This window comes from Bos indicus, chromosome 22 (assembly GCF_029378745.1).
Source record: "Bos indicus isolate NIAB-ARS_2022 breed Sahiwal x Tharparkar chromosome 22, NIAB-ARS_B.indTharparkar_mat_pri_1.0, whole genome shotgun sequence".
In the NCBI taxonomy this organism is placed as follows: Eukaryota; Metazoa; Chordata; class Mammalia; order Artiodactyla; family Bovidae; genus Bos; species Bos indicus.
The window spans coordinates 50,829,878-50,848,201 of record NC_091781.1 but is presented as its reverse complement, the minus strand read 5'-3'; the positions used below and the strand labels follow the sequence as shown (position 1 = coordinate 50,848,201).

The 18,324-nt window shown below is 41.3% G+C and overlaps 1 protein-coding gene across 4 annotated transcripts in view; it reads right to left on the bottom strand.

Annotated features, from left to right (window-relative positions):
- QRICH1 (glutamine rich 1) overlaps positions 1-17,739 on the bottom strand; it is a 42,193-nt gene extending 24,454 nt beyond the window's left edge. The window contains exons 1-3 of one of the 4 annotated variants that reach the window (XM_070777215.1): positions 17,601-17,728; positions 16,049-16,108; positions 7,935-8,264 (exon numbers count right to left, since the gene is read on the bottom strand). In XM_070777215.1, coding sequence (XP_070633316.1) covers positions 7,935-8,243 — 309 coding nt within the window. In that variant the 5' untranslated portion in view covers positions 8,244-8,264; positions 16,049-16,108; positions 17,601-17,728. Of the gene's footprint in view, positions 1-7,934; positions 8,265-16,048; positions 16,109-16,917; positions 17,234-17,600 lie in introns of those variants that run through there. The other 3 variants (XM_019984168.2, XM_019984169.2, XM_070777216.1) reach the window with 3 other exon arrangements.
- Positions 17,740-18,324: the final 585 nt, after the last annotated feature.

Sequence of the window (18,324 nt, the reverse complement as noted above, 5' to 3'; positions counted from 1 at the left end):
AAACTAACATATCATCATAAATCAACTATACTTCAATAACATTAAAAAAGAAAAGACTGGACATGAAGGGCCAGAAAAGGCAGCACTAAACGGCCCACCAATCTGAAGTGATGATCAGGATCTCAATCAGCTCACAAAATGCCAGTGAGAGAGTAGCTGATTTTAGTCCTATTTTTGGCTGCAGAATACACATTCTGACTTCTGCCTCCCCCAGGCAGAAGCTGGAATCACTCTTTCAACATCTCCCGCAGCTAGAGTGCAGGCCTGTGACCAAGACTTCCCAATTTAGACACTGCATGAAATTTGGACTCAGAAAGGAGCAACATGAGGCAGCAGGAACCACAACCTCCTTTTCTGGTGAGAGCGGAGGACTGTGGCAGAAATGGAACAGGATGGCATAAATCCCAATGAGAGACCATGGTAGGACAAGGACCTGTGCCCAAGGGTGTGGCTGCACGTCTTTGGCAAAGCCAGCCAGCAATGTGACCTGAGTCCTTTCCTGGCCGTGCAGCCTCCAAAATCCATTCTCTGACCCTCCTATAAATTTCCTGAGCTAACTACTACCCTTTAGCCAATTCTTCTGAGTAAACTAGGAGGAGGGAGGTGGGGGACTAATTGCCTGATACTTGTAACTAAAAGTCAAAACTCAGATGGATACAGAAGATGTAACAAGTTGGAAACTTTAAAACAGTGTTCACGGGAGGAGGGAGGAGGGTTCAGGATGGGGAACACATGTATACCTGTGGCGGATTCATTTTGATATTTGGCAAAACTAATACAATTATGTAAAGTTTAAAAATAAAAAAAAAATAATACAAAAATTTAAAAAAAAGAAACAAACAAACAAAAAAAACAGCGTTTACCTTAGGAGAGGAAGATGTGCAAAGCGGTACTAGAGATCTGAACTGCACCTGCAAAATTTTATGTCTTAAAAAAAAAAAAGGCAAACTGCCAAAAACAGCACAAACACTTGTTATAAAGATTTGTCTGGATACTTTTCAAATGTCTGAAAAGCAACTAGGGCCCTAGGTAGGAACTGAACTAATGAGCAGAGCAGGAAGAAAAAACAACAGTAGCTATGATTTATTTATTGAAGGCTTACTATGTGCCAGGCGGTGTACTTAAGACGTAGCATTTTATGTAGTCCTTAAAATAACTACAATATAAATTATTTTATTCTTATGATATAGATAAGGAAATGGACTCAAAGAGGTTAAATCGCCTGCCTGTGACCACATATCTAAAGAATCAGAGGAGGATCAAACTCATCTTTGTCTAAGAGCCAAGCCTGGCTCGTAATTACCTTCTTCCTCACTCTCAGCAACTCTACACGGTGGTGAGAGGATACTGCTGCTAACTCACTTCAGTCATGTCCAACTCTGTGCGACCCCATAGACAGTAGCCCACCAGGCTCCCCTGTCCCTGGGATTCTCCAAGCAAGAACACTGGAGTGGGTTGCCATTTCCTTCTCCAATGCATGAAAGTGAAAAGTGAAAGTGAAGTCGTTCAGTCCGACCCTCAGGGACCCCATGGACTGCAGCCTTCCAGGCTCCTCTGTCCATGGGATTTTCCAGACAAGAGTAATGGAGTGGGGTGCATTGCCTTCTCCCGGTGATGGGTTAGGGAGTGACTATACCAGCACAGAGAGAATGTGCAACAGCAAAAGAGGAAGAGGGACAGAAGTTGGGATGACAAATGAAGAAGAGCTGCACTTTGATCTATGAACCTTGAGATCTTTACTTTTAACAACAAAAGAGTTGAGTGCTGAGAAATCCCCTTCCTCAAAGCATCCTACATTGAGTAGGACCAGACTGAACCAGCCTTATCTGAAGCCTCAGTTCCTGCCCTGGAGAGAAATGTAGGGAAGAAAACCAATTCTGTGGGTGCTAAGTAGAATCAGACTCCTAGAATTCACCAGTGGGTCTTCTCTCTGGCACACAGATTTAATTCCATGTGGACGCTTCAGGAAGTACCCAACTCAAGAGGGTTCTTGAACGTGAAGTTTCAAATGAACCATTTTCACCTAGCTCAGGCAGACCTACCCACAACAGGAAACTTAAACCTTTCCTAGTATTGTACAAACTGTTAAGGTATTTACATGAGAGCGCTACCTTTTGCCTTCAGATAGTACCCCCGTCTTAAACAAACATATGCTACTTGATATAATGAGAAATAACAACTTTTGGTCTTTTCTCTGATTCCTCGTCAGAGCTCCTAAGACCTTTGTAATTTTCGAAGTGATAATATAAATGCTAGGACCATATTATGTTCTAATGAGGTGACTCTTGGTGGGTTCCAGGATGAGGGCTCATCACCTCAAAGACAAAGCTAAGACTAGAAACTTGATACTTTCAGCCCCACCCCCCTTTCTCTGGAAAGGGAAGAGGGGCTAGAAATTGAGTTACTAATCGATCATACCTACATGACGTAGCCTCCACAAAAATCCCCAAAGTAAGAGGTTTAGGGAGCTCCTGGGTTGGTGAATATATCCATGTGCCGAGAAGGTGGTACACCCCACCCCCATGATGAAAGAAGCACCTGTGTTCATAACCCTTCAGAACCTCACCCTATGTGTATCTTTACCTGGTTGTTCATCCATATCCTTTATCATTTCCTTAATTATATAATAAACTGGTAATGTGTTTCCCTGACTTCTGTGAGCTGTTCCAGCAAATCATCAAACCCAAGGAGGGATAGTAAGAACCGCAACTTATAGCCAGTTAGTCAGAAGTACAGCTGAGATAATCTGGGACTGGCAACTCTGAACTGGGGGTGGGGGTGGGGGGCAGTTGTGTCAAACTGACCCCTTAACTTGTGGGGATCTGACACCAACTCCAAGCAAATAGTGTCAGAACTGAACTGAATTATACACAAGCCAGCTGATATGGAGAACTGGTCATTGTGGAGGAAACCACACACACATTTGGGGGCCAAAACTGTTGAGGGTGGTAGGAACAGAGACTGAACAGACACAGTGAGTTTTACTCTGACAGCTACTCTAATTAACCTTTGACACATACCTTTCTCTCCCATCAATTCACTAGAACTATTCTAGGGATATAATTACTTTGTCAAATATTATGTGGCTGCTTCTAGACTGGAAAGATGAGAAATTTATGGGGGCAGAACAAACTCTCTGGGATGGTGACAGATGGTTTTAAAAAAGCAATCTAATTTTATCACTTTTTTTTTTTAAGGTAATCTAGAAAACTGCCTCTGCCCTCAAGGCAATAAACTGTTTTGAAATTTCAAATGACGTTAAGATAGGCATAATTTTACATTCTTATCAAAAGGGTTAGGTTGAGACACAATACTATGGGCAAAGAGTCTTAACAACTGAACTGAGAAGGCAGGCCTGCTCAGCTCCGTGTTTCAGTGGACACGTCACCTCTTTAGTCTCATCCTTTTACTCAGTGCACTCTACTTACGCAGCCATTCTGCTGTTTTTTCAAATGAGCAGGCTCCTGCCTTAGCGCTTTCTGACTTCGAATGCTCTTTCCTCAGATAGCCATATGGTTCATTCACCAACTCTCTTTGGTCTTAACTCACATGTCACCAGCATATTAAGGCTCACCCTGGCCACCTGCATTTGCTCTGTTTCTCTTTTTCATTTATCACTATATAACAAGATTTTTTAAAATCTTATGTATCATCTTACCCCTCCCAGCTATAATACATGTTCCACAAGGTCAGGAAGCTTCGTCTTGTTCAATGTTGTCCCTAAGCATCTAGCAAAAGGCTTTACACATAAACACAAATACATGGAGGTGTCTAGGAAAGAGAAGAAAAGGTTAAAAAACCATAGTCCTACACAAGTTCAAAGCAAAATATTCCCAAGCAACACCTTTTTTTTAATTACAAAGAAGTTCATGTTTAATCAAATAATTTAATAATTTAAATAATCAAATAATTTAATAATTCAAGAACTCTTTCTTAGTCTCCTACCCCTTCAATTCCTCTCAGGCTTTATTACTACTATTTAAGGACTACCACATTCTACATATGTTAAAAGCCAGTGATACTAAACTGCTTATAACACTCTACAATCTGTTAAACATCCCACTTTGTCAACATACATAGATCCACCTCATTCTTCTGGCTACACAGGACAATATACTACAGATGTATCATTATTTCCCATGTCCTTTACTGAAAGTGACTTGTTCCCAGTAGCACTACTATAAGTAATGCAGCACTGAATATCCTTATACACATGTTTATCTGTGAACACAAATGTAAGGCCAAAGGTATGCATACTTAATACATTTGACAAGTATTGCCAAATTAACTGTCAAGAAAATCCCACTAATTTATCCTCTCATACCTTTACTGCCCTGGGTAAACTCTTCATAAATGTTTTCCTATCTAATAAATAAAACATATTTCATTTTAAAAACTTACACTTCCATAGTCACCAGAAGCATGAAGTGTCTTTTCATATGCTTACTAGTACAATCTGTATTTCTTCCTCCATGAACTACCTATTTATATTCTTTGTTCATATTTCTAATTATTTTTTCTATTTTGCATGCTCCTTGTGTAGTAGAACCAGTAGTTAGGAGCACAGACTCGAGTTAAAACAGCTTGAGTGCAAATGCTAGCTACGGGAAGATGAGTTAACCTTCCTATGTCCCATGTGCTTATTTTAGTTTCAAAAATATACTTTAAAGAAAGAATATATAAACCTATAAAAGAGATCAGAAAACCAACATGTGCATAAAATAATTTTATAATTGCTAGGCCCATATTTGAGCCTGCTGTCACTCAAAAAGAAAATGTTTTTTCAAAAAAAAAAAAAAGAAAATGTTTTTTCAGTCTTACATAAAGTTGTATCTTTAGTCATATATTTATGCAAATAATCTGGTTTAGTTTTTTTTTTTTTAAACAAACAAATTTTTATCATATTTAAGACACTCGGGGTTTTTTTGGCTGCACTGCATAGCTTGTGGGATCTTAATTTCCTGACCAGGGATTGAACTCAGGCCCTTGGCAGTGAAAGTTCAGAGTCCCTAACCACTGGACCTCTAGGGAATTCCCTTAAAAGGTCATTTTTAATTTTAAATATTGGGGGGGGGGGGGGGGACTGCTATTGCACATATCATATACCACAAACCATATCTCAGCAACTTGTACCAGTAGAAATTTATAATAAGATTTTTAGGACTACTTGAATAAACAAAAACAAAAACCCCTTCAAATAGGAAAAAAAAAATTTTTAAGGAAAAAATGAGGTTTACTCTACCTACACAAATAACTTGAATTAAAATCGATGACCTGTGTGAGAAAGGGAACCACACATAAAACGTAGCCTAACAAGTTAGCCAAAATGTAGATACACAGAAAAAAAATACGATTTTTACCGAAAGAGCATTGATAATTATTACTCAATTATTATATCAAATGCTGATCAAGCTAAGATTCCATGAGCTGTATATACAATTAATTTTTATGCAGGAGTTCCCTGAGACCTCAGAATTAGTTCAAAGATTCTTTCAGGGTAAAAAAAGATTGAGGAAAACTATTTTAGAGTTTACTTTCTTCCTTAGGAAGGCTCTTCACAACCTAAAAACCACAAAAAGTTTCTATACTGCCCTTTCATAATTCATTGCTTTCTTTTTATCTGACTCTTTAACCCACCTGGACCTAATTTGTATTATGAAAGATATCCAACTTTATTTCCAAAAGAGGAGTAGATGCCTTACTCTACTAATAGAATATATCTTTTCCTCACTGATCAGCAGAGCCATTTTCATCCTATACCTGGTAGCTACTCATTATGTATACCGACACATAAACGTGCTTTGAAGTCCTTGGTGAAGTTCCAGCTTCTCAGGTTAGGGGACCCTAAGAACTGCTCTATCTTTCGTAAAAGTTTCCTCCTACATGAATTCCTCTATCACCTGATGCTGTTTGCTTCCTCTCTTGTGGCAATTTCTTAGATTTAGTGGATTAAAAAAAAAAATCATTCCCTATTATTTTTATTTAAGTATCAGATCAGTCACTCAGTCGTGTCCGACTCTGCGACCCCATGAATCGCAGCACGCCAGGCCTCCCTGTCCATCACCAACTCCCGGAGTTCACTCAGACTCACATCCATCGAGTCAGTGATGCCATCCAGCCATCTCATCCTCTGTCGTCCCCTTCTCCTCCTGCCCCCAATCCCTCCCAGCATCAGAGTCTTTTCCAATGAGTCAGCTCTTCGCATGAGGTAGCCAAAGTACTGGAGTTTCAGCTTTAGCATCATTCCTTCCAAAGAAATCCCAGGGCTGATCTCCTTCAGAATGGACTGGTTGGATCTCCGTGCACTCCAAGGGACTCTCAAGAGTCTTCTCCAACACCACAGTTCAAAAGCATCAATTCTTCAGCGCTCAGCCTTCTTCACAGTCCAACTCTCACATCCATACATGACCACAGGAAAAACCATAACCTTGACTAGACGAACCTTTGTTGGCAAAGTAATGTCTCTGCGTTTGAATATACTATCTAGGTTGGATAGCTACTATATAATTTTATAAGATACAGGTGTACAATATAGTGACTCGCAATTTCTAAAAGTTGTTTTAGTTAGATTTCTGATGGCATTTTTTTTTTCCAGCACGGATAGAAAAAAAATTTTTAAGTATCTCTGTAGTCACTAAGAATGGGAAAATCTGAGTCCATGATATTGGAACCTATCTCATGGATTTATTATTGTACTTCTTCATCCATTTACAAGAGCTTTGGGTTACAATGATGATGCTAATAGGTGATCTCAATTAGCCATCTTGAATATAAAGTCTCAAAAAACACATTAAAGTCAAATTCCAAACTATTTTAATCTTATGAAAAAGATCCAAGCTATAGATAACAGAATAATTTTTTTTTTATAATAATTTCTTAAACCGAAAAGTCAGCCTTCTCTTTTTACTTTTCCTGTATCCTTCCTTTCTCATAAAGATCAGAATTAACAACTTCATCCCTCCATGTGCCAGATGTTTTCCTGCTATCTCTTTCAGTCTCACTGGATGGTACTATCCCTACCAACACATAAAAAAACTAGAACTGAGAAGATTAAGATCATATCAACAAATAAGAGGTCAGGTCAAATTCAAGCCCAGGAATGTAACTCCAGAGCTCAGGTCCTTCCAATACACCCACTTACTTTGCTAAGGAGCAAAGTCTTCTATCTTACCAAACACACCTCTTCACACTCGGCCTCTCCATCATGTTCCACGTCCTTTCCTATTCTCCTGGTAGAAATCATCGAGGGCAAAGTGATATGCAACCACAGTAGAAAGTAGCAAGAAAGCAGCATTTGTAACTGGAGGAGACTTTCAGTTTCATGTGTGGAAGTGTTAGTCAGTTCACATAAGGACTCCCTAAAGAAGACAACTTGTATCTTCTCAATAAATGTATTAAGTTTCTTCTTCTTCAGTAAGCTTACTATCAATTAGCATTATCTCTTGAGGCTTATATCAAATGCAGGCCTAGAAATCTATAGGTGACCTGAGTCATGGAACTATACAACTAAATGAAGGTCACTAAAATATAATAGCCTTTCCATTAAAAAAAAAAAGTTTAAAATACTCTACTTTTAGTAATGAGCTAAGATGAGCCCTCCTATATTCCTGATCGGCTCAGGGTGACACAGACAAGAAGGGAAGCTTTGGTCACATGCCGTTGGGACATATCCAAATCCAGTCCCAGAAGACCTCTTCATGTCTGTACTGCTCAGTTCTCCAAAGCAAATGGTAAGTTCAGTTTACAGAAGTGACAAATATTTTTAGTGTTAACGATGAAAGCCCTCGTGTAAAATAATATGTTTTGAAAAATAGAATATTCTTCTTAGTGAAAATAACCTGACATTTGTATACAGATGTGATGCTCTACTAACCAAAAACCTAATGGCAAATTCCATTCAATAGGATGCACCTCAACAGTGATCTCCCCTTTACCTGAACCTGCTGTGGCTGTTGAACCTGGATCTGCTGTTCTGGCTGGGTTTGAGGCTGAACACTCGTGGTGACTGGACAGGCAAGTTCAAGCAAAGACCCGGCCACTTCGGTGCTGTCTGTGTAAATGCAGTTCCCACCCTGCTGGTACACCATGGTAGTGGTGGCTGTCTGCTGGAACTCCTGAAGGGCTTCTGGCCCCTTAGAGGCTAGCGAGTCCAGAAATTCCTTCATCCTGTGTTGCGGGACAGACCGCGCCTTCACTCGGATGTATTCTTCAAAGGAGATGGTGTTCTCCAGAGAATTATTCATATTGCAGAGTCCTCAGGGTTCCTAGGAATAAAACAAATGAACAGAAGTCAAAACTATGCCATGGTTTTAACATACTGAAATGCACAGAGCAACCATTCTAGCATTGGATTGGAAATATTCAGGGCAGCTGCATACATAAGGAATCCGAAGTACAATTTTATTAAATAACCTTTTTTTTTTTCCAATTATTGGCATCTGAAATTTGTTTCCATTAACATTTCTTAAATCAAACTATCACACTGAAAACAAAAAACAAAAGCATTTGTCACAGTACTGGATGAAATGGGCTGAAAACACATACTCCACCCATCACTTGGCCAGGCCAATCCCATCTTCTCTGCAGAATCAAGCACTAGACAGTGAAAGCCATAGGCAACACTACTCTGTAACCATCAGAAGACTCCAAGGAAGGCAGGAGCTGGGATTCCTACCAGTATGTTCTAGTTCCACTGCCAACTATGTTTTGCACTGAAGGGACACGTATGCCACCTAGCTGTGGCATGACCCTAGACACAAGGGATGTGTTCATCTCCCCCACTCCCCCAAACACCACAAAACCTCATTTTGCTATCAACTGCTCACACTCTTTTGTTGCATAGCTTACTGGTTAAGAGCATGGATTTTGGAGCCAAACTTCTTGGGTTTAAAACCCAGCTCAAACTCTCCTTTGCTGTGTTATCTTGGACAAGTCAGTTAACTTTGGTTTTGTCTATAAAAGAGGGATTAAAATAATATTTGCACCATAGACATGAGGATTAAATATGTGTAACGCACTTACAAAAGTACCTGACATATAGACAGTGCCATATAAATATTAACTAATACTACTTAAATAAGTAGGAGACGGAAGTTGAATAGTACCTTAAGTAACTAGGTTACTTCTAAAACTCAGAAATCAATTTTGCAAGTTTTTCATCAGGGTGTTTACCTTAAGGTACAAGGGTGGATAATAGCCCTCAAGCAGCTGGGGGACAACCACTATCTATCCGTGAATGCTGAGTGTCCTGTACGCTTTCATACCATTCTCTCTTGACCACTACCACCTCCCAAACAAAAGCAATGAAAGGGTATGAAAGTAACACAAACCAAGTGAGTCTCTTTGCCCAAAAAAAGACTCTCGGTCAATCTCAAATATCTAAAAAAGTGATTTGTTCCCTTGAGCCATCAGACTAGAAATATCAGTCTTTCACTGCCCGGATGCTGTCTTCTGTTAACAGATACAAAGTGGGTGGGTAATCCTCTCATTATTATCTTCCACCTGGCTCTAAACTCTAGTAGACAAGACTGTATCCTGGTCCTCTCTGAATGGCTGACACACGTAGGTACTTATCTGTTGCATCTGGAATTCAGTGTGGAACAAGAAGGATTATGACTCTCTGTTCCTGTGACATGTATAACTTACAACAATAAAATTTTCTGCTTTTCCCTAGTAAATGGTTAATCTATACCTTGAAGGGAAAAAAAAAACCACCATATATTCAGGGCAAGAGACCAAAGGAAAAATATGATCCGTACTCCTATTAATTTCCTGACACTGGTAATACTTCTGTGGGATGCTGTTTAAGTATATAGTATACAAATTATATTCAGGTACTTTCAAACAGAACAGACCCCAGCAAGAAATCTTTTATTATGAGACCCATAATACATTGCAAATATATTTCTCCATAAATAAAGAATACTATATATACCTTATCCTGTCTAAGATGCCTAGACCACTACTCTCAGGGAAGCCTCCACACAACAGGAGTTAGGAAACCCCAAGCACAACAGAGTACAGAAAATGCCAAGTACAGGTCAGGGGAGTGAAAGGTGAAGCTGTTGCTGATGGCCTCTTATCTTTTGAAACTTAACTCCTATCTGTCCCTTTCTCATCTCTTCTAACCACCTCTCCTGCCCAGGTCTCCCTTCTCTCTGATGCAGAGACTCTCAGTTATCTTTCCCAGAACAGAAAATTAGGAGGTCTGCTACGAGACTTCAAGATTAAGCTATCAATAATGCCCATGGCACATAAAACAGGGGCAGCATCAGGGTTTCCCAGGTGGTGCAGCAGTAAAGAACCACCTGCCAGTGCAGGAGACTTTAGAAACATGGGTTTGATCCCTGCGTTGGGAAGATGCCTTGGAGGAGGGCATGGCAACCCATTCCAGTACTTCTGCCTGGAGTATCCCATGGACAGAGGAGCCTGGAAGGCTATAGTCCATTGGGTGGCAGAGCATCAGACCCAACTAAAGCAATGGCATGCACGCACTCAAGGCCAAGCGCTTCATATTCAGAGCAGGCCACTCCAGCACAGGTGACCCACAGTCACTAACCACATTGGCATAGACTGTGTCAAAGCTTCCCTCTGATAAGAGCATCATAACTGAAACTTCCTTCTTAAGGAAGCATCTCTCATACTATAGATCTAATAACATTACAAAGTTCACAGTATGTGACCCTAATACTCAAGTACATACAACCTTCTGCTCAAAAAGGGATAAAGGAGAGAATTGTGTGAACCACCATTTACCAGTTCTTTACTATGCCGGTACATATTTCAGTTTTTCACCTCCATTACAGAAGACCAGCAGGGGGCAACTGAAATTTACACTTCTCCAAATTCATTTTTTTCAATAATTAGTTGTATTCCTGTAAAATTCTTAAGAGATGGCTTGAAATGTGAAGATTGTCTGTGCTAGAATGGTAGCTATTGTTTCAAGCAATTTTTTAAGAAGTATAGAAAATCAGGCAAAAAAAAACCTTTTCTTGCTTCAAATCTGGGAGAAGGTAAGTATGAACAAGCACAAAGAAACAGAGTAAGTTAACTTTACAGAATCGGAAACCTTCACACAAATACTGCTTGGTAAAGGTAGTCCACAGAATCTTCTGAGTGACCTTGTTTCCCTTCACTCTTTCAAGTTTCAGTAATCAAGGAGGCTTAAACCTCATCTGAAGTCTGACATTAAGTACAAGCAGAATTATACCAACTCTTCTTCCCAGAATCAAGCTTTCTTCAGTTTTCAGTGTAGAATTCCACCTAGTTTTGTTTCCTATTTTTTGTCTTTGTTTTTGTGAAAGTGAAAGTGAAGTCGCTCAGTCCCATCCGACTCTGTGCAACCCCATGGACTGCAGCACCCCAGGCTTCTCTGTCCATGGATTTTCCAGGCAAAAGTACCGGAGTGGGTTGCCAACCCAGGAATCGAACCCGGTCTCCCACACTGCAGGCAGACGCTTTAGCGGGGAGGGTTAAAGTAACACACCTATTGTTTTTAAAAAAACTGCTCAAATAGTACAGGAAGGTATAAAATGAAAAGTAAAACCAGCTAAGTATGCTATGACCTCTGCTTCCTGATCTATGAATTTTAAACACTCATCTATCCTCTAGGAAAGGTAAGTTTAGGGCATTTAAAACACCTTCCTCTCACTAATCCCTGCCAGCCATATTTTAGTTTTTGTCACGATCAGTTTCACCACAAGAATAGTCCAAATATAAACGTATTCCCTAAGCAGGACAGCAAATAAAACACTCATCTCTCAGAAAGAATGGGATAAAACCTTGGAAAAGTATCTGCTATAAAGCCTCAAAGTTCATTCTTTAATTTTCCATCAAAAAAAGAGAAAACACCAACAGTTTTAATTAGGAAAAATTCTATAAAACTTAGAAAATGTTGATAAAGGTTCATACACAAGTTCATTATATTCTTCTCTGTTCTTATGAAAATATTTGAAATAGCCTATGACAAAATCACCTTTTGTTTTATAGCCAGCCATGTATTTTAAGTAGCTGAGACTGTCAAGTATAAAACCCTCTGCAGTGCTTCAAGCTTAGAGTCTATCGTTGGCTCTAAGCAGAAGCCATTACTTGCAATTCCCATTGCTTTTTCCTTTCACAAAGCTCCCAGCAAGTTCTTCACTGGCTATACAAGTGCACAGAATCATGTGAGAACCACTAAATCAGAGGAAGCTAAAGAATATTAACAAATAATGGATTCGATGCAGAACTTAAAAATTATATAATGGAAAAGTCCAATTTGAAACAACATTTCAATCTGCTCATTTATACACAAGGCTTCATTTCTTGTCCTTTTAACCTGCTCACTTGGCATTATCTACCAGACCAACACATCCCAATAATGAAAGTACACTAAGTCAGCATTTGACCTGATACAAAAGTACTGCTTAGAAGGGGGTTGAGAAAAAGGTTTCAGAAATACATTTAAATATTTGAGACCAGACAGTGATTAAAAACAACACTGAGATAAATTAAGGAAATTCTCAATAGGAGTGATATTTCTTTGTTTTTATGCTCAGAAAAAGTCTACCTTTACCATAAACTTATTCACCTACAATTTTTAAATTTATAGTATATCTTTTATCAAATGCTTTGATTTAGAATTTCTTTTGCATCTGAGGTAAAACTCTAAGTTTATTTTTTTCAAAGACCCAACAACTTGTCCCTGTATCATTTACTAAATTACTGAAATTTCTTTGCCCAATGATTTAAAATGCAACTCTGATTATACACCAAATTCATATAAAGGTCTGTTTGTTTCCAAGCTTTTTGTTGATTCAGCAGATCTTTCTGTAACATAGTAACTTTAAAAAAAATTTTTTTAAGCATGTTAATACCTACAAGATCTACTTTCCCACAACCAAAATGTGTGGTTTCAAACTAAAAAAATGTAATGACACAGAAAGTACATTATGTGTGAAAAAGAAGGCTAATACAATTGTATTTATATATCCTGGTATGGCTTAATTACATACCTAAGAAGAAAAACTGGCATAACAGCAGCTATGCCTGGGTGGTGTGGAATAACGGAAGACTTAAATTTCTTCCTGTTTAATACACTCCTGCATTTTCCACAACTTGTATTAAATTAAAAAAAGTTAAAAAAATAATCCTTTTTGTACAGTGGTTATACCACAGTAAGAGACACACGAAACAATTTTGGTTGATCATAGTTTGATTCCCACCGCCCCTCAAAACCTGGAACTCTGAAAGACAAAACCATCAAGCTACATAAGTCTGCATAATAATGAAGACTGTTCGCTTCAAGATGTTGCTCACAAGATACAAAAGGCTGAGCCCTGGTAACAGAGAAAGAAAAATGGATAAACTTAATGAAACTACAACTTATAACTCCCAGAGAAACAAGATTCTTAATTAGCTTCAAGGCAAAGACTTAAGTGAGGAGCAATAAATAAACTGATTAACTAAAATAGTTCTGAAAAACATGAAGCTGGAGGGTTAGTTGAGTACTCTCAATTTTTGGAAGTGAGAAATGAAGGGGGAAACACTCTGCAGCTCTTTGAGGTACAGTCTGTAACTAAGCATTTGCTTCTGAATGAATACTTTAAGTACAGCTGCTTTGCAAAACAATAAACAGATGAACCAACCCCCCACCAACAGACCCAGGAAATTTTCCCTATAACCGCACATATTTTTATGGGTTATTTCCCCTATACTTCCTTCTACAAGAACTAAGAGCAGGTCGTCAGTATACCACAGTAATCATCATTCCAATTACTTTACCTCTAGTCCACAAGAGGAAAAAGTCACTCCAAAGCAACAATTCTACATTTCTGTTTGCTGATTTTTTTTTTTTTTTTTTTTCTATTTAGGTACCACGGGAAGGCCTACGTGCTCAGGGGAATCACCCCTTCTTGAGTGCCCTCAAATCTGATAGCTCTTCCTGGCTCCCCCATGCAGCTCTGCAGAGTGGGTCTTGAACATGTGATGAACTAAGAGAAGACGCTCAGAGCTGCCTCAGAGCCCTCCTCTTCCTATTTACCCAATGGTCGTGCTTCTGGGCTCCCTCTCAAGGTTCACATCTACTAGCAATGGATCCTGATAGCTTAGTTCTGGTTTGAAGAACACATTCCAAAGGAAAAAAAAATCAATTTCCATTTTAAGGAGTCAAGAGTCACAGTCACATTTGTCCTAATTAACAACTAAGGAATCATTTCAAAGAAGGAAATTGGGAGACACTGTTCTATTCTTAAAGATATCAACCCACCATAGGGTTTGTGATAGAAATTAGCCCATTAGGACATTCACTAGACAGAGAAGCTCCTCATTTAGGGGTATTTTCACTATGGATCTAGTTTTGGACAACACACTTTCAACCAGGAACTTAAATTCACATTCCTACCAACGACTGATGAAATGTAAACTGGTACAACTGTTTGCATTATCTAAATGAAGCTGAAAATATGACCCAGCAATTCTATCCCTACATGTACATGACACACACCCATACAAAGGTACATAAACAAGAATGTTCATAACAGTATTGTTAACAGCCCCAAACTGGAGGGAATCTACATGTCTACCAATAATAGAATGAATAAATTATGGTTTGTTCGAACAGCAGACTACTACACAGAAATGGGAATGAATGAACCACAGCTGCACACAATGCTGAAAGATACAAAGCACAAGCACAATGCTAAAAGATACAAACAGCATGACTCCATTTATATAAAATTCAAAATTAAATAAAACTATGTTGTCGAGGGATACAAAGGTAGTAAAAAGAAAAACAAAGAACAGGATTATCACAGAAATCAGAATAGTAACTGTCCCTAGGGAGTGAGAAGCTATAACCAAGAAAGGACTCATGAAAGGTTCAAAAGTGGCGGCATTATTCTATTTCTTGAAGAGGTGCTAGTTACACAGTGGTTCACTTTAAAATTTTTCACTAGATTGTACACAGACCAACTGAATTAATATGTATAGACAGATATTTCACATACACATGCCAAAAAAAGAGCTTTCTGACACAGCCTAGCAGCTCTACATACAGTTGTGCACTAGCCTAAAGTGTGACACCAAAGGACCATTCTTGTTCCCTTTTCAGCAAAGCAAGGGGTTAATCTATCATTTCTTCATGCACTTACAATTAGAAAGCACAATGCAATGTGACAGGAAAAAACTAGCTAAGCATTTAAGTGAAGCCTGGACTTAAAACATCTGGAACAAAATGCAGGGCACCTACCTATAATGAAATGGAAAAGAACAGGAGTTCACCTAACATTTGAAGCAAAGAAATAAAAGACCATTACAGAGAGAGGCTGGCCATTTAAAAAGTATACAAGCAAGATGCATGGCACATCAAAGACAAACTAGTATTTGATTCAACTTAAAGAAGGCATGCAAGCCTGAAGGAAGAAATCACTGATTCTGAAGTTGTCATGATGGAGGACAGCCACACCCAAAGCCCCTTAACTTTGGTTACCTTTTGGAGCAATTCAAATTTACATGAAACTTCAATCACTAGTTGATCTTTTCTTTAAAATAGCAACATATGTGGAAAGGGGCTGTGGAAAGGCAGAGGTTCGTGGAGACACACTAATTATGCATCACAGAGGAGTGGAAGTAGGACATCTTGTAATGGGGAAATTTTAGCTAATGAGCTTATGGAAAAGTATTATCTACAGACACCAATTTAAAATGCAGACTTCAAACGTTAATGGTTAAAAATTTCAGAAAAAGTAGTCTTAAATGGTATATTAATATTTTTAAGTGTATCCTAGATAAACTTGCTGCTTGTCTTTGAAACATTCTGATCCTTTGAAAAGGTGATGCCTTGTCATGCTAAAGCCTGAAAGTTGCACTGACATAGTTTAAGAGGAAAAAACTGTTCAAGCAGCAAACTGGCTGGATTCGAAGATGCAGTTCTCCCACATACTCAATTTTCTAGCACCAAGTCGTTTCTGGCAGACAGCACCCAGAATGATTGGCAGGATTTGTAATGCTTCAATATTATCAGGAAAAAAACTGCACACATATTCCCAGCATATGAATAATTTTAACTCACCAGTCACCATGGTGCATACATTTCTGCTGCTTGTCCTGAGTTCTTAAGACTTGTAATATTCTGAAGAAGACAGAACAAAGAAGTCCTTCCATCCCCAGCCTCTTTTCAAATTTTAACTTGTTCTTAAGATAATAACGTATATTAGGAAAAACTACCCCCATCATTTTCAAGTTTGATTGCTAATTTTAGTTCCTCTTAGCTTCTTTTCCCTTAAATTTAATGAAGCAAGACTGTAAAACATAAACTAGCAGATAGTCCGACTTAGAAAAAAGAAGTGTCTATTTCTCTGAACAAACCTAGATTTTCCCTGAAACCAGAACACAGTAAAGGGATTTTTAAAAAAAACAAAAAACAAAAAAAAACGCTGAAAAGGACTGAAATCCTAAAGTGAAATCAAAAGCGACTTTTCCAGGTAGATTTCAGGAATTTCTGCTGAGGATCTTTGGAATTACGAAAGAAGGCAAAACACTGACTCGGGTTGTTCAATTCTGTTCTGGGCAACTTTTTGGCTGAGCAATAGCGGGCCCTTTAACCTAAGAGAGTACAAGTAAGCCCCTCCCAACCACACAGAGGAAAAGGCTGCATTTCAGGATTTAAAGCGGCATTTTAGAGCTCGGGTAGTTTTCACAGCGTCCACAGAAGCGGATCCCCTTCCGGAGCGCACAGAGGTGACGTGTAAGAATTGCGCTTTAATGAAGAATTACTTTCTAATAACAAGAAAACAGGTATCACTGACGGGCCTTCTAGGATTTGCCTTCCCTTTCCAACACAAAGCATCAAAACAAGGTGAGAAAAGTCGAGGGGTTTCGCTGCCCTCAGACAAACAGCGATCGGTTTCAGAATCAGGGTAGCACCCTCCAAGCACCCACCCCGCACATGGGCCTCGGGACACCGCATTCTGAAGAGTACCAGCAATCTCGCCCACTTCGCTGAGGAGCGGGGCCGCAAGCTAGCCCGCAAAGCAGGTTGGTTTCTCCTCAGGCCTAGGCCCCGGCGATCCGGGGACGTCACCTGAGCTGCAAGGGTCCAACCCACAACCTTCTTTAAACTGCAAGCCGCCCGTCCGCCCGCCGCCCCTCCCCGCAGCTGGGGTGTCTTGCGCGCCGTCGCACCGGTGCCGCCACCCAACAGCACGGCGCGCGCCTGCCCGCGACCCTCGACTTCTGGGCGCGCGCCCCAGGAAGCCGCAGCGGCCCACGGGCTGCAGCTCCAGGAGCCGAGATATCCGGGCCGGGAACGCGCACGTCAGCGGCCACGCGCACCGGGAGGGCCGCACAGCGCGCGCGCGCCCGAGCGTATAAACAGGCCCGGACGCGCGCGCCCACCAGCGCGCATTCGCGCGCCGCGCCCACCCGAATCCCCGGGCCGCCCCTCCCCCACCCAGGGGGCGGGGGCGCGCGAGCCCAGGGACGTTCTCGGCTCCGGAGCCGCCCCGAGGTCTCCTGGGCCCAGCGGCAGCGGCCCGCCCGCCCCCGCCCGCCGTTGTGTCGGGTGGGCCCGCTGTCTCAGGCCCGCAACCCCGCTGCATCCCCGCCCCCACTGGAGTCCTCACCCGGCGACGTCGCCGCCGCCGCCACCGCCGCCGTTCTACCCGCCGGCCCCGCCGCACCGCTCGGGGCCCCGGTTCTGCCGTCGCCGCTCCAAGACCGACAGGATTTTCCCCTCACAGCTCCCTGGGCGCCATCTTACATTCAACCCTCACAGCCAATGAGTGCCGAAAGCCTCTCTCGCGATAATTGGTGCGTCGAATCCCGCGAGAATTAAGGCTGCCTCCTGGCCAGACTTAAAGGGAACGCTTCTGCCGAGGAGAGAGGCCGAGCGTAGGGCTGCAGTAGCGGCAAGAGCCTGGGGTGTAGGGCGGAGCGCCCCGCCCTCAGACGCCCCTCCACGTGGGGCGGAGCCAGGGCCGGAGATCGGCCTAGCCTTGGAGCCAGGGCAGGCCGGGGCTTGAAGCTCAGTCTCAGGACCCTTCTGCCGCCTGCCTGGGCCTCCTTAGCGCAGCCTCACGCGGTGCGGAGAGCGGCCTCTTACTTAAGGTGGCCCCCACAACCTCTGACCTAGGCCCAGCGCCTCCAGCTGCTCAACCCACCTGGGAAGCCCCAGGTCACTCTCCTCCAGGACCCCCTAGCATCTGGGACCCACGCCTCACCCTCCATCTGCTGTCATCCTAATTGAACCTTCCGCAGCCCAGTCCACCTTAAAGCGGGCCTCGGGTAGTCTGGTGTTTGTATACAGCGAAAATGTGGAGGGTGTTAAAGCTGCAGGCACATGCGGGC